This window comes from Canis lupus, chromosome 7, assembly GCF_003254725.2.
Source record: "Canis lupus dingo isolate Sandy chromosome 7, ASM325472v2, whole genome shotgun sequence".
Lineage (NCBI taxonomy): Eukaryota > Metazoa > Chordata > Mammalia > Carnivora > Canidae > Canis > Canis lupus.
Window position 1 is genome coordinate 34,055,336 of NC_064249.1, and position 15,808 is coordinate 34,071,143.

The 15,808-nt window shown below is 39.2% G+C and overlaps 2 protein-coding genes across 28 annotated transcripts in view; one reads left to right on the forward strand and one right to left on the reverse strand.

The window, feature by feature from the left end:
- Positions 1-11,906, reverse strand: part of CEP170 (centrosomal protein 170) — a 130,703-nt gene extending 118,797 nt beyond the window's left edge. For 11 of the 14 annotated variants that reach the window (XM_049112386.1, XM_049112385.1, XM_049112384.1 and 8 more), the window contains exon 1: positions 11,766-11,906. The gene's annotated coding sequence lies outside the window, so the exon portion shown is untranslated. Of the gene's footprint in view, positions 1-10,778; positions 10,938-11,095; positions 11,512-11,765 lie in introns of those variants that run through there. The other 3 variants (XM_049112374.1, XM_049112376.1, XM_049112375.1) reach the window with 3 other exon arrangements.
- The window catches only part of SDCCAG8 (SHH signaling and ciliogenesis regulator SDCCAG8), a 242,196-nt gene continuing 238,082 nt past the window's right edge, over positions 11,695-15,808 (forward strand). For 11 of the 14 annotated variants that reach the window (XR_007411968.1, XR_007411969.1, XR_007411972.1 and 8 more), the window contains exons 1-2: positions 12,545-12,938; positions 15,151-15,312. Coding sequence is in view for 7 of the 14 variants with exons in the window: in XM_049112387.1 (XP_048968344.1) it covers positions 12,872-12,938; positions 15,151-15,312 (229 nt within the window). In the remaining 7 variants the exon portion in view is untranslated. Of the gene's footprint in view, positions 11,819-12,544; positions 12,939-14,312; positions 14,489-15,150; positions 15,313-15,808 lie in introns of those variants that run through there. The other 3 variants (XM_049112394.1, XM_049112393.1, XM_025430557.3) reach the window with 3 other exon arrangements.

Sequence of the window (15,808 nt, forward strand, 5' to 3'; positions counted from 1 at the left end):
AAAGTCTGACTTGCTTTCTTTGGTAGAAGTGCACAACTTTGTTAAAACCTAACTGCTGTTTTACAAGAAATCATTCAAGACTTAGATTCAAACATTTACCAAGTACCTTCTTTGTGCCAGCAACTGTGCTAAGTGCTTAAACTCTCAGCCTTCATTTAACTCCCAGAAGAAGTGCATGGGAGTCATTTTTGCCTTCAAGAAAGCTAAAGTTAAATGACTTACAGGGTCACAAATCTAGTAGTAGTAAACAGGAGCCATCTGGATTCAAACCGGGGCTTTCACACCAAGTTCTGGGCTGCTCCCACAATCACAGTCTCCATCATATTTTTCTCGAGTATCTTAAAATGATGCTAGTGATGCCAACTCCTACAAACTCAGACTTGGCTTAAGAATTTGAATATGACTGAAAAGCAGAAAACTTTTACCTGATAATATTCTCTGACACTATCTTTTTAAGCCATAAACACTGAAGATTCATGCAAGACTCAGTCTATTTTTAATCTACCCCTTACCCTCCTGCTTGGCCACCAGCAGGCTCCAAAGACTGCCTCTCTGAGAAGTCTGTAGACAAATAAGAATCAATCAGTTTATATTAAAGTCAGATAAAAAATCAGCTGACTCATCTGGAGGAATGAGGCGAATTTAGTAAAGAGGGTTCAGCATGGATCAGAAACTCAGAATCTGAAAGAAGAGTAAACTATCCCTAGGCTCACTGAACAACAATGATCTGAAAAACTGTTGGGTCACATATCAGTAGGAGCAGGAAACATCTACAGAAGGGGCTGACAGTAGGAAGAAAGCAGTATGAACTAAGAGTCTGTAAGACCTTGAAAGCCAAATGTCTTTGATTCACCTTCCCTAGTTCAACAATTCCGTAGCTGACAATTTCCCTTATCTCTGTCACCTGTCTGTAACTCATTGTTTAATTTAACAGTGATTGTTAGAAAATATTTCAATAGCACATCTAAAAAACTTAAAAGTGAAATAGTTTCAAATGATTTAAGAGCCTTTTTCTTGGGACGCCTGGGTGGCTCAGTGGTTGAGCGCGACTGCCTTCGGCTCAGGGCGTGATCCTGGAGTACCAGGGTACCAGGATCGAGTCCCACACTGGGCTCCCTGTGTGGAGCCTGCTTCTCCCTCTGTGTCTGCCTCTCTCTCTGTGTCTCTCATGAATAAATAAATACAATCTTAAAAATAAAAAAAGAGCCCTTTTCTTACATGCACACATTCATGTCTGCAGTTTACTTTGAAATGCTTCAAAATGTAAAATGCACTGATGAACAGACACAATGGATATATGTGTGTGATGTGTGATAAAACTAATATAATGTTGGAGTGTTTGGGCGGCTCAGTTGGTTAAGCATCTGCCTTAGGCTCAGGTCATGATCTCAGGGTCCTGAGATCCAGCCCCATGTGCTGGGCTCCCTGCTCAGTGGGGCGTCAGCTTCTCCCTCTCCCTCCTCCTGCATTCTCATTCTTTCTGCCTCTCTCAAATATATAAATAAAGTCTTTAAAAAACAAAAACCCTAATATAATGTTAATGGTACAAATGGTGAGGTGAGTATTCACTATGAAATTCTTCCAATTTCCCTGTATATTTGAGATAAACCACATACACACAGACCTTTGTATTCAAACAACCCATCTCATCAATTAACACTAGTGAAAGAATAAGATAGTTTAAAAAGTCAAATCTCTGGAAACATTATTCATATAAAATCTAAGGAATGCACCAAAAGCTGAAGTAAGAAAAACTTTAAAGCCTTAGATGTATTTTCTACTAAACTAGAAAAAATAAACTTATCCAACAAACTAATAAAGGATTAAAAATTTAAAAAGAAATTAATGAATTAAAAACACAAAAATAAGAAGGCTAAATCAGAAGTTACTTCTTAAAAAAAAGTACTAAAATTCCTGACAGATTTTTTGCCTCGTTCATCATAAACATTTGGTTTTGTAATAAAAAGACATAGGCACACATGTGATTTTTTTAAATTTAAGAACTATAACTTTATACTTCTAAATTTGAAAATCTCAAATGAATAAACTTCTAGGAAAATGAGAATGACATAACTGACTAAAAAAAAAATAGGTAGGAACTTGAATAGATCTGAAAACACTATCAAAAACTAAGACCCCAAATACCCAATGGACTATTACTCAGCCATAAAAAAAGAATGAAATCTTGCCATCTTCAAGAAAATGGATGGATCTAGAGGGTATAATGCTAAGTGAAATCAGTCAGAGAAAGACAAATACCCTAGTATTTCTCATATGTGGAATTTAAGAAAGAAAAAAAGGGGGGAACACCCAGGTGGCTCAGCGGTTGAGTGTCTGGCCTTTGGTTCAGGACGTGATCCCAGAATCCCGAGTCAAGTCCCACATCGGGCTCACCGGCAGGGAGCCTACTTCTCCCTCTGCCTATGTCTCTGCCTCTCTCTTTCTGTGTCTCTCATGAATAAATAAATAAAATCTTGTAAAAGAAAAAAAAGAAGACACACCAAAATCAGACTCTTAACTATTGAGAACAAACAGGTGGCTACCAGAGGGGAGGTTGGTGGGAGATGTGTATAATGGGTGAAGGGGATTAAGAGTATACTTATTGCCATGAGCACTGAGCAATGTATAGAATTACTGAATCACTATGTTGTACACCTGAAACTAATATAACCTGTAGGTTAGTTTAGACTACACTACACTAGACTAGAAATTAAAAGAAACAAAAATAAGGCCCCAAAATCTACCCCCTTGTCATCTTTCAGATCATTTTTAAAAAAATCAATAAACTCAGTTTAAGCTCAATCAAAACCTCAAAAGGATTTTTTTTCAAATGAGCCTGACAAAATAATGCTTAAACACATCTGAAAAAAAATAAGCATACAAGGAAAACTAAGTAAATTCTGTTAAAGCAAATGTAGTATAGGGAGAACAGTCTGTCCCATTTATTTATTTATTTTTAAAGATTTTATTTATTTATTCATGAGACACAGAAAGAGAGAGAGAGAGAGAGGCAGAGAGACAGGCATAGGGAGAAGCAGGCTCCACGCAAGGAGCCCGATGTGGGACTCGATCCCTGGTCTCCAGGATCACACCCTGGGCCGCAGGGGGCGCCAAACCGCTGTGCCAAGGGGGCTGCCCCAGTCTGTCCCATTTATAAACAGATGTTACAAACTTATATTATACAACACAGTAATAATATAGCAGTGCAGAAATAGGTAGATGGAATAAAAAGATCCAGAAATAAAGCTAAGCATATTAATAGAACATTATCAAATTGTATCAACTAATGAAAAGTAATGCAATAAATGGTATGGGTATGGAAAGCTATATACATAGGTCTAAATACATTTTAGAAAAACTAACACATTTGCACATATTAACATCATAAAATCCATGAGAATTAATACAGGTATATATTTAATAAAACTGTACAGTGGTATTACTTCATAAAGGAGAAGAGGAAATTGGGCTACACACAAGTTAAAATCTTTGTTGGGTAAAAATAAAAAAGATAATGACAATCTGGGAAAAGATTTTACAACGTATATGACAAAGGAGTTGTAACAAGTATATACAATAATAACATTCCTTCAGAAAAAATTAACAAAGGGCACACACAAGCAATTCAGATTAGAAATACAGTGGCCAATATATATATTTTGCCAACAAACTTTTTATTTTTTAAAAAGTTCTTCAGATATATTACTGATAAGAAAAATCTAAATAAGGTTTTCAATTTATCACCTTGGCAAAATTTTTTAAAAGTATGTAATATCCAGCATTGGTGTAGGGTTGAAGCAACAATCTCATACGCCAATGATGGAAGTGTATACTGGAAAAGACCAGGGAGAGGAGATTGATTTCATCAGAAAATTAGATAAGGCATTCAAATTCAAATTTTCTTTAATACATTTAATTTCTTAAAATACTGGCAAAGAAAAATAGTAATTTGCACAGAAATTCACAGTTGTTCACAATTTTTAAAATATTCTTAATTTCCATAAATTCTAAGTAAATTACAAGTTTGATAACACAGACTCCTATACGGTCATAAAAGAAAATTAGTCAGAAAGTTTAATCTTATGATAAAATGTTACAAATTAAGCCAAAACAGACAAGAAAACCTAACAGTGGCATCACTGGCTAGCGGGATTACGAGAAGTGTTCTTCCTGACGTAATGGTATCTTCTAAATATTCTGCAATAGACAAGGATTAGATTTGTAATATGAAAAAAAAAAATAGCCTGAAGGAATATGGTGGGCTTCAATTTGCAATGCATTGTTTATCCAATGAGAAGTGTTTACTGAGCAACCAAAGCAAATAATAATACATGGGGTCCTCAAGACAGGTATTCTGAAGTGATAGTCCTTTGCAGACTTATTGCTCAAAGTCCTCTATTTGCAATGTTCCTTTTTCACCAAAATAAGTATTTTATACTTTACCTCTGTATCAAGTATGCTCATTTCCTCTGTCCTCTGTCTCCTCAAATCAGTTTCTATTTGGCTGCCCTGAGTTCAAGACTCCTTACAACCCCTCAGCTTTGAATTTGTACTTTATTATTCCATGTAAGATGTGACAAACCCTTACCTGGTAAAAAACACCTTCCACAAAAAAAAGCCAGTTAAAAAGAGGAAAAATGTCCTTTTGGCCTGGAAAAAAAGTAAGCTGGACTCCTTACTTTTTTCTGACTTCATTCTCATTTAGACATTATGCTTGGAATTATGGATGAATTTAGGATTGGAGAAAGTAATAATCTCAAAGCCTCTTTCTCACATCATGTCTTTTTCTCCACTCCCAAGAACACTAAAATTATGTGTAAAATGCCTTATGGGGACAAAATGCAGAAGAAACAGAAAACTATTCCTACAGTGTCAGATTGAAAAAAATATTTCTATTCATCACTCCAAACAAAACATTTCTTCAGGTGTAACACTACTAAGTGACACTGCCACATCTAGGGCTATGGGAAGAGATCCGTCTTTTACACCTACATCTTTTGCTTTTCAACATAAACCTCTGAAGTAAATGGACTATCACTAGCTTATTTTATAGATGAAGAAACTGAATTTCTGAAATTAAGTGACATGTTTAAGATCACACGAGTAGGGGCTCTGAATCAATTCCCAGTAGTAACACCACCACCTCTCCTGTTCAGTACTCAGCAACAGCAGCAGCCATAACCCATCTACCTAAGAAACAGCAGGGGCCTATTTACAAAGAAAACTTTGTTCAGGGCTTTGTTGAGATTTAGTAGTTTCTGGAGGAGAATGATTGTGAACATCCCCATCAAAAAACTAGAAGAGATGTCTAACAAAATGTTCTCATCCACAGTTTAAAGGAGTATTCAGGTTATTAAAGGTAGTATAACCTGACTAAACACTCCCTCTCTCTAAAAATAGTATCTTTACTCAGCTTTTGTGACAGCAGACTCTTAACCTCACTAGCCACTTCTTTTCAATCCTTCTGGATAGCTCTTTCTCCCTTGCTAAGCTTTCACTGTTGAAGAGTATCAGGTCTCAACTCTTGGACTTCTTCTCATCCTAATTAACCAACTCTCAAACTAAGTGATGTCTTCCAGGTCTATGACTTTAATTAAATATGTTCTACTGGTGATGCTTAAGAATTAAATATCTTCAGGCCTGAACTACTCCTCTGAATTCCAGACTTGTGTACTCCACTGCCTACTTGCTAGCTCCACTCCGATGTTGAACAGACATTTTAAACTTAACATTTCCAAAACTCTTTTATTTTTTAAAACCAGAACCTTGCAACTTTCACTATCTCCACCATTATTCTAGTGGAAACCACTGACAACTTAGTATATAGATCGCTCCAGTTATCTTCTTAGTTCAGCCCCATGTTCCTATTCTTTTCCCCACCAGTCTGTTCTTCACAAAAGAGCTAGAACTACATTTTAAAAATATGATACAATTCTTTTGTCATTCCTTTGATCAAAACCCTCCAATGAACTCTGAAAGCACTTGAAATTAAAAGCCCTACAATCTCTATCCAACCTCATTTCTTCCGATTCTTTCTTCCTCTTGCTCATTCACCTTCAGCCAGTGGTCTCTATATTCTCTGAAGTCACTCATCCCATTCCTATCTCAGGACCACTGCACAGTCCAACCACATATCTCCATGGCTTACTTCCTTACCTAATACAATTCTCTGCTAAATGCCACCTCCTTACAGAGCAGTATTCCCTAATTGCTCCTAAAATGGTAACTCTTAAGGTGCAGAATATTGTCTTAAGAGGTTATCTTCTGTGTAAAAGAGGAGAGGCGGGTTAAGAATACATATTTGTTTAACTTGAAAAAATTCACTGGAATGATAAAGAAGAAATAATAAAAAGTTAGCTACTGGATTAGAGAACGTGCTAACCCAGCAGACAAGGTGAGGGATAGGAGGATTTTTCACAGTATTTGTTTTTAAAACAGTTTGATTTCTTTGAACCATGTGAATGTTCTGAGGGACTACTTAAAAACAAATGAAAAACAGCAGCCCAATATCACAGTCCACCCCCTTATTCTGCATGTTCTTCATAGCATCTATGCTTACTTCACTCTCCATTTTATAATTATCCATATCACCCAACAGACTTTAAGCTTTAACCAACTCCTTTAGTACTGGAGAATATAATAATTTTCTCCTTAATTAAAAACAAAAAACATTCAAATGGTTTTCATTATCTTTGTATCATCTCAAGTATATTTTATTTATGTTACATTTACTCCATTTATAAATCTGCATGGCTTTGTCCTTGTCTATATCTAGTACATGGCCAGGACAAAGACATAAAAGGGCTGGCTTGTTAAATCTATAAATGTCTATTAAGACAGGAAGGAAAGTGAATCCCTTGGATGACAGTATCATGATTTGTGAAGACTTCAACAAGTTTTAACTATAGGTATATTCAAGGAGATACTATCTGAAAGGGACAAAGTTAAACAGTGCTTCAAAAAATCATCTATGTGTACTTACAGAATGGGAAAAATCTTAAGAAAGACACTAGCTTATGTTGACTATATCAGTGATTTCCAAACAGATTTTTTAAAAAAATGAAAAACAACATAAGTTTGCCAACCTTTTACTGTTCATCTAAGAACCAAACCAATACAAAAAACCCAAAGCAAATATTACAAGAAATTACTACATACTAACACTATCATTTCATAAAGAGGTCATTTTAACATTAGAAAAGTAGAAATACAGACACTCAAGTCCCTTGAATTGCATGCCTGTAACCTGAAAAGCCATATAACTTTTTCTCATTTCTTTTTTGCTTAGAACTAGCAAAGATATCACCGCTGTTAAAGAGTTAACACAATTTTAGACTGTAAACACAAGTGTATAGCTTGAATTAAGGAAAGGGATAATTTCACTACACTGCATTCAGACCATAATTATAGAATTAAATATAAAAACTAGATTAGAACAAAAAGAGCAACACTGACAAAACAATCTAGTTGACAAGAGATGAGAAAGGTAAAGGAAACAATATCATATGAAGTTGTAAGAGTTCTGTTTTAGGAAAGAGAAAACCTAGCAAAGAAATACTTTACTGAATCTTACTCTTAAGACAGAATTGTAACCAATGGGGAGAAGTAAGGCAGACAGTAGCTCAACTTAATTAAGATCTTTCTATTATACTTTACAAAAGCTAAATGAGACATCCTATGCCTCTTTGTTCATGGAAGTGCTGTTCTTGGAAAAGCTGGACTTGATAAGATCTCAAGGATATGAGTAGTAGTAGAAGGCACACTATACCAGATGACTCTAAATAAAGTCTCCTGTAGTTCTAAAATTTTGTGAATCAGAAAAGAGTACATTTTGCTTTTTTAATTTACCAAAAATGATGAGTGGAAAGAATTCGGGGTTTTGTCAAAAAAGACAAAGATTTAGTTATAGGCTCTACTACTTAGTAATGTCTGACACAGAAGTAAAATTATTCACTAACTCTGGGCTTCAAATATCCTCAAATTTAAATGTGTAAATTTATACCCATGTACAAGACTGTTGCATTTATACCTTATACACAAGACTGTTACACACACACATACTGCCTGACACATAGTAGGTTTCAACATGTGGTACGTATTAGTCATTGATTCAATAAATATTATGTCCCAAAGGGTAATATGTTCCATAATACTTACCACTTACAGATATATTCAAATAATGAGTTATTCTCTATGTCTCATATCGTTTCTCAAACCTAAGCAATGCATGCTTGAGATTCTTTTCCACTTTTATGTTTTGTATAATCCCTATTTGTATGTAAGTAATTTTTGTAAGGTTTTCTTTAACCTTGCTTTTGTTTCCTTTCTATCTTTGTTTGACATAAAAGAGGGCTTTCTTTACCTTCAGTATATACAGACTATGTCATTTATTTTGGCCAAAAAAGCCCAAATTATAATATAGATATACTGTTGCATAATCATTCAACTAAACTAGACTATATGTCTAATATAATCAACTCTACTACCAGACAGATGTCTTCTTACTCTTTTGTATTGTCCACACTAACTCACTGCTGAGCACTTCCCTCAAAAAATATTTAAGAAAATAAATTAAATCCCATCTCACCAAGGGTAGTTGATTATTGGAAATCTTAGTTACTAACAAAAGTTTATAAAATGAAGATGGTCTGAAGTTTCTCCCCATAAGAACAAATTCATTTTTTACTGAAACACAGCAACACTTAATATTCTCCTCCATATTATCTATCCACCAAGGATTTTTCAGATGGTATCTAATTGCTCTTTTGTTATACTTCCATAATAATTTGCAACTATACAGATATTTTAGTTGGCAATTTAATACACTGCTGTTAGATATTTATTAAAATGGGAAAGCTTGGGGCAGCCCCAGTGGCGCAGCGGTTTAGCGCCACCTGCAGCCTCGGGTGTGATCCTGGAGACCCAGGATCGAGTCCCACACATTGGGCTTCCTGCATGGAGCCTGCTTCTCCCTCTGCCTGTGTCTCTGCCTCTCTCTTGGCTCTCTCTGAATGAATAAATAAATAAATCTTAAAAAAAAAAAAAAAAGGGGAAAGCTTAAAACCTCATTGTTCAGGACAGAGAACAGAAATCAATCATTACAGATTAATTAAAATAGTAAAAATTATTTTATAGGAATATAATTTTGTTGCAATAAAAAAACATTAACAAGTTTAAACATACACAGTATTCAGTACGACATGAATGATACCTGGTTACAAATGCAACAATAAAACTAGGTTTTTCTTCAGTGATAAAAGGAAATAAACTGATACTTAGAATAAATAAATCACTAAACATAGAGTCTTTAAAAACATTTTGATATTTGCATTAATGGGCATAACGTATGATGACTTTATAGCATAAATTTCATTATTCTAATGCTAGGACAGAAAACATGCAGATGGCTATTTATTTCCATACAAAGTAAATGCGAACAGCAAAATTAACCAGTAAAATACATTTAACGTTTGGTTTAATATAATTTCACAGGCTGAAGTTAGCTAGATTATTTTTAAGTAAGCTAAGATTTAGAAGGGGCTATTAATAAATTTTTAAAAACTCTATTAAATGCAATGTAGAATTAAAGGGTAAGATTATAAAGCAATAAAAAAAGCACTTTATGTCCAAAGCAACTCAATGAAAAGAAAGGTAAATTTTGATAAAAAGTTCAACAGATTTTTTTTTCTCAAAAGCTAAGCTGAAAATAATTCATTAATTGAAGAAAAATGAACTTCACAGCTTCCTGTTACATGGCAATTTTATTTTTAACCAAGCTTATAGAATTCATACTATAAAATACTACTGAATATCAGGAAATATTAAAATATGCTTACTAATAGGGAAAAACTTCCAAGAGTTTGTTTTTATGAAAAGCTCATTTTAGGGCATCTTTCCTTATAAGTTAATTTATAAAACTAAAACTCCACATATTTTTGCATCACAAGGAAAAAGGACTAGATTAATACAACTAGAGTATCAATGAACTTGATCGGTAAAGAAACTCAAGGAGCACGTAGAGAAGCTTTCCTTAAGTTTTCTCAGGCTAGGAGGACTAAGTGAAAAAACCAAAAGAGCGCACTGCAAGAACAGATCTTGGTTTTATTTGCCTCTGCCTTTCCATTAGCATTTAGGCTTGGACAGACAATTCGGTTAACTTCCCAAGTTTTAGCGTCTTCCTCCGTGTCAAGTGCACTTAGATTCTTGACTTTTAAAACACCAAAATTCTACAATATCTACAAAGTTGGGAAGGACAAAAACAGCTCTGGTTTTACTTTTCAAGACAAAATAACGGCAGAAAAAAAAAAAACCCGAAATTATTTGTACTTGCAATGTAGTATTTCCAGAACTGAATCACTAAAATTTTGAAGCATATCCAGCTAGGATTGCATCAGTGAAGCTCTAGATGCAGTATTCACAATGTAACTCCCTCCTCTCCCATTATTCCTCCACCTGCTCCTCCCCATCCTGCTTATTCTTTCTTCCGCTTGTTTTAGTGCCAGCAAACGGTTTTAAGCATTGAAAGCTTAAGATGAAATCATTTTAAAAGATGCATTTCGAATCAACGATCATCTGCACCACCACATTTCTCCCAAATAGGGTGGGATTTCACTAAGAGAATGAAAGTATGAATAAACAAAATCAGGAATAGAAATGTACCAGGCCTGGTTTTTTTTGTTGTTGTTGTTTTGACTGCTTAAAAAAAAAAAAAAAAAAAAAAAAGAACCGGAAAGATGTAGCCCAATCTATTCCCTCAGGAACTTGTAAGCGTTACCCACCCAATGAAAAAACAATTCTGCTGGTTCATTTCCCTGCTACAGAACAGCCTCGTCGTCGGGCCCTTCCTAAGGACGATCTTCGTCGCTATCCAGTAATTTCATACGGCTCGCCTTGGCAGTGCTTGGACAGGCGCTGTACCTGTCTTCCAGGGCCTTCCATCCTTCAAGCAAACACCTAAAGCTCTACTAAACCACCACCCTCCCTCCCTCCCAGCCCCCCGTCCCCCCCGCCCCCAGCCCCGGCGGTTCTCTTAACTTAGGACACAAATCCCACGTCTTCCCGCCTAGTGTCAGGCACGAAACCAAGGGAAGCATACCCAAACCCCACATTTGAATCTTCGGACAATGAAGCCGACAGGAAGCCGCTCTCTCCTCCCCTGGGTTTACTACGGAGCCGGAGCCTGCGCGGGTGCAGTCGCCTGGCACAGTGCGTGACACCACGTCTTCCACGCCCTCCAACCGCGTCCAGAGGGCGCCCGGCCTGACCTCCCCCAAGCCACCCCACATCCGCAAACCAACCTCACAAAAAGGCCCGGCACGGTTAGCTGCTCCGACCCGGGTGGGAAAAAAAAAAAAAAAAAAAAAATCCGTTCCCCAGCGCCAGCGCAGCCATTCCGTCCAATGCTCCGCCCGCACCCCCTCGCGAGCTGCTACAGCGCAGGGGGGAGGGCTGCACAAAGCCGAGAGAGGGCTGAAAAGGATTCAAGAAGTCCTCGGGAAGGGGCAGCGAGGAGGGGGCGGGGGAGGGGCGCGGGCCGAGTGGGGGAGGGGAGGGGAGCGGAGGCCCCGACGAGCCCCGGCTGGGGGGCGGGGGGGGGGGGGGCCGCGCGGAGCCGCCGGGAAGCGCCCCCTCCGCCGCCCGGCCCGGCACTCCCGGCCAAGGCAGGCCGCGCCCCGAGCCCCCGCTGCAAACCCCGGAGGATGTGGGGAAGCGGCGGCGGCGGCGGCGGCGGCGAACCCGACCGAGCAGCTGAGCGCATCACTTACCCCTCACCGCTGAGAGAGGGACCGGACGGGGGAGGCGGGGCGCGTCGCGTCCCGTGAGTCTCTCGCACGCCGTCCTGCCCCCACCCCGTCGTCGTCGTCGCCGCTGTCGTCGTGGCCGCCGCCGCCGCGGTCGAGCTCCCGGCCCTGTGCTCCGCTGGGCAATAACGTTATTCCACACACGCCCCGCACATAGCGGTAACGGCAAAGAGCGGCCGCCCAGTGCGCAGGCGCCTGAGGAATGGGCGAGGAGCCGGGCCCTATCCCCTCCGCCGGCCCAGTCCCAACGATCTCCAACTGCGCAGGCGCCAGACGCAGACAATGAAAAGGGGCTGTGCGGAGGGTCTCACCCAAAGGCTTCTCCAGCTGCCTATTGCGCAGGCGTGCTCCAAAGACCCGCTTGAACAATAAAGAGGGCTCTGGCGCTAGTCGGGACCGCAACTAAAGCGGACTACGCTTCCCAGAGGGCAGCGCGCCAAATGCAAGCGGACGTTGGGTTGCTGGGCATGCTAGGATTTGTAGTGTAGGACGCCTTCACAGTTAGGCTGTTCGGTAGATTTCAACCTTCTTGAGGATGTATTTGGCCGTTTTGGCAAATGTCGCGGCTGGCGGGTGGAGAGCTTGTTATTTGTGTTCTTGAGAAGACCCAAGGACCAACCGAAAACTAGCAAACTTGGAAAAGAGTCAAGGCCTCCGTCAGTTGGGTGGTCCAAACCGCAGGGCGGGATAAAGGCAGGACTCAGCCAGCCTGGGCTAGAGAAAGAGGGCGGAGCCTCCGAGCAGTCTCTTGGCAACCGGATCTGGCCGCCAAACCGCCAAAGCTTTTAGCGCGATGTCCTCCGGGAATTGTAGTACAGTCGGAGGGGTAGTTTAGGAGCCTCGTGACTGCAGGCCAGCAGTCTGCGAACTACAATTCCCGACGTCCACCAAGAGGGCCACTGGGTGGGAAGCGCCCCCTGCGAGCTCGGTCCGGGGTTCCCTGCTCCCCCAGTGACAGCAGCGGCCGGAAGCAGGCGGGTGCTGCTCCGGCGCCAAGGCCTCTTGCTCCCCGAGGGGCGACACTGGACACTTCCCTACGTAACTCCCATCCCTGGGCCCCGAGTCTGTGCATGGCGAAGTCCCCGGAGAACTCTACCCTGGAGGAGATTCTGGGGAAGTATCAACGGAGTCTCCGGGGTGAGTTGCGCCGAACCTCTGCGTGGGCGGGGGCTGCCCAGGTGCGTTTCCTCACACCCCGCTTCAGCCCCCGCCAGGACACAGAGGAAGAAGATGGATGGTGCTGTGAACCTTGAGGAAAGATGAAGTAGTTTGTGTTTGTCTTTACGGTTAAGCAGTGTTGTTTCCCTTGATTCCCATAGTGACCTACCTGAACCGCCTCCCCGAGCGAGCTCGACTGAAGCATCTTTGTCACCCGAGGCCCGCAGAAACTCGTGGGTGGCTCTCCCCCACTCCTGCCCACTTCCTGGCCAGTAAACTCCTGACTCACGCTTTTTACACATTCGGATTGTGGTGTAGTGGGCTGAATGTGACCTAGCGGACCAGGAGAAAGAAAATACTAATTATTTTAATCACAGCAGCTTCAACTTAGCGGTCTGAGCTATTTACATACATCAAGATAAGCTAAAACTTACAGCAACGTTATGAATATCCCTCTTTGACACGTGGGGAAATCAAGGTGCAAAGATGTTAAGTTAGGCCAGAGTCCGCACAGCTGGTTGGTGGCACAGCCGGGTATTCAGGGCTGACAGCCTTAAAAGCCTATTTTTTTTTTCTTTTTAAAAAATTAAAAAAAAAAATTTTTTCTTTATTAATCATGTCGCAATTATTATTACCGAAACCTTATTTAGTTAATTCACATTTTCTTAATATGGCTCCTTATGAGTGAGACTTTATAGAAGTGATGGTCGTACTTATAGATCTGTCATCTTGGACATCATATATGCCATCTGGAAACCTCAGTCTTGTTATTTTTAAATAGGAAGTTATGTCAGCTACAGGGTTATTATGAGGAGCAAATGAAATAATCCATGTAAAGCTTTCCAACCTTTTTTTTTTTTTTTTTTTTTTGCTGTTACCCATTGGTAAGAAATACATTTTATATGGGACGTATACATGTAAAAATTTCACTGAAGAATATTGTACTAAATAAAATACACTCTATTCTTTTGCATTTTCTTAGCCCTCTAGATCATTGACCAACCATTTTTAAACAATTATTTAAAGTGTTTGGAACAATGAATCATTTAAACATGTGGTGCCTACTATGTGTAAGGCATGCGAGGTGTTGGGGGATGCAATGAAGTAGAGTCCCTGTCCCCATGGAGCCTCTGGATTAGTTAGGAGGAGAAAGATGATAAAATAATTACAGATTACTATGATAGAGAATGAGGGTAAAGATCAGTGCTTGGCACATAAGCACTCCAATGTCAGCTGCTATTTATAATTGGTACTTAAAGATTTTTCAAGGAGATTAGAAAGTTTATCTTTTAGAGACTCTAGATTTTGTAAGCATTATTCTGTATTGTTTCCATCTGTCAACAGTGTTCTAAACTGTCAACATTCTCAATACTCAAACTGCAAGAGTAAAATAATTGGTCTTGATGAATACTTTCATCAGCCTACTGATACTTCAAGAGCTGTTAGATACAGAAATAACCATTTCTAACTTTTCGTTTGAAAGCAAGATAAATGCTGTGCACAATGATAATGAGTGATTTTCAAGGCTGGTAAAAATTTGTTTTCTGTCATAAGTTTTTGCTAATGCTTCTCCTCTTTTACCTTATTTTGAACCTTTATGTAAGCAGTGAGGCTTAATATTGGGCTTTTTACTACAATAAAGTGGTTAATTTCAAGAAAATGCTGCTTTCAATAATTACATAGAGTGGAGAGTTTTCGTTAAAAGATGATACATTTTAAAATAAATTTTAAGTTTAGCATAATATAGGATTGTAAAAACATTTATAATCAAAAGCAAACATGAAGCAGAGAAAAAAAAGTTGTTGTTTTTTTTTTATTGATGGTTTTAACAATGAATAAGGAAATGGAACCTGAAATTTTTTATGGGTTTTCAGGACTTATTATTTATTTAGTAGCATTCTAACTTTTATGTTTATTTAGTTTATATAACAGCTTATGGAAGGAAACAGCTAATCCTGAATGAAAGCACAATCAGAAGTTCTTTCCTTCACATGTATAAATTAGCCCTTTTAATTAAGATAATTCCCTTTAGAGTTAAAAATTTGTGTTTCTTAATAACAAAGTATGGTGGCATTATTTTACATGTAGAACTTCATTATTTTAAGTGTTTGCGCCTAATGACTTGAGAATTGTGTTACGATACAATCAGATAAAACGTAATTTTTTTTTTATTTTTATTTATTTATGATAGTCACACAGAGAGAGAGAGAGAGGCAGAGACACAGGCAGAGGGAGAAGCAGGCTCCATGCACCGGGAGCCCGACGTGGGATTCGATCCTGGGTCTCCAGGATCGCGCCTTGGGCCAAAGGCAGGCGCTAAACCTGCTGCACCACCCAGGGATCCCGATAAAACGTAATTTGAAGTTCTTTTGTTTTGGTTTTGTCTATCTGCCATTACGTCCCCAAAATGTTTTGCCTAGTTCATGCTTAAAGAAAGGCTAATAAGTATTCTTGGTCTTTCCTCATGTGTTACTCCTCTGGTTCCTAAATAACTGTACGTGTAATTATTATTAATATCCCTTCATTTATATTTAGCCGGAAGTACAGTATAAAAATGCAAGATGCTTTCACAATTTTCTTTGCTAGTCCCCCATTTTTGTAGCTTTTCCTCATTACTTTATTTTATTTTTAAAAAAAGGTTTTATTTATTTATTCATGAGAGACAGAGAGAGAGAGAGAGAGAGAGAGAGGCAGAGAGGCAGAGACACAGGCAGAGGGAGAAGCAGGTTCTATGCAGGGAGCCCGATGTGGGACTCGATCCCGGGTCTCCAGGATCATACCCTGGGCTGAAGGCAGACACTAAAACCGCTGAGCCACCCAGGTGGCTTTAAATGTAATTTTAGGTAATG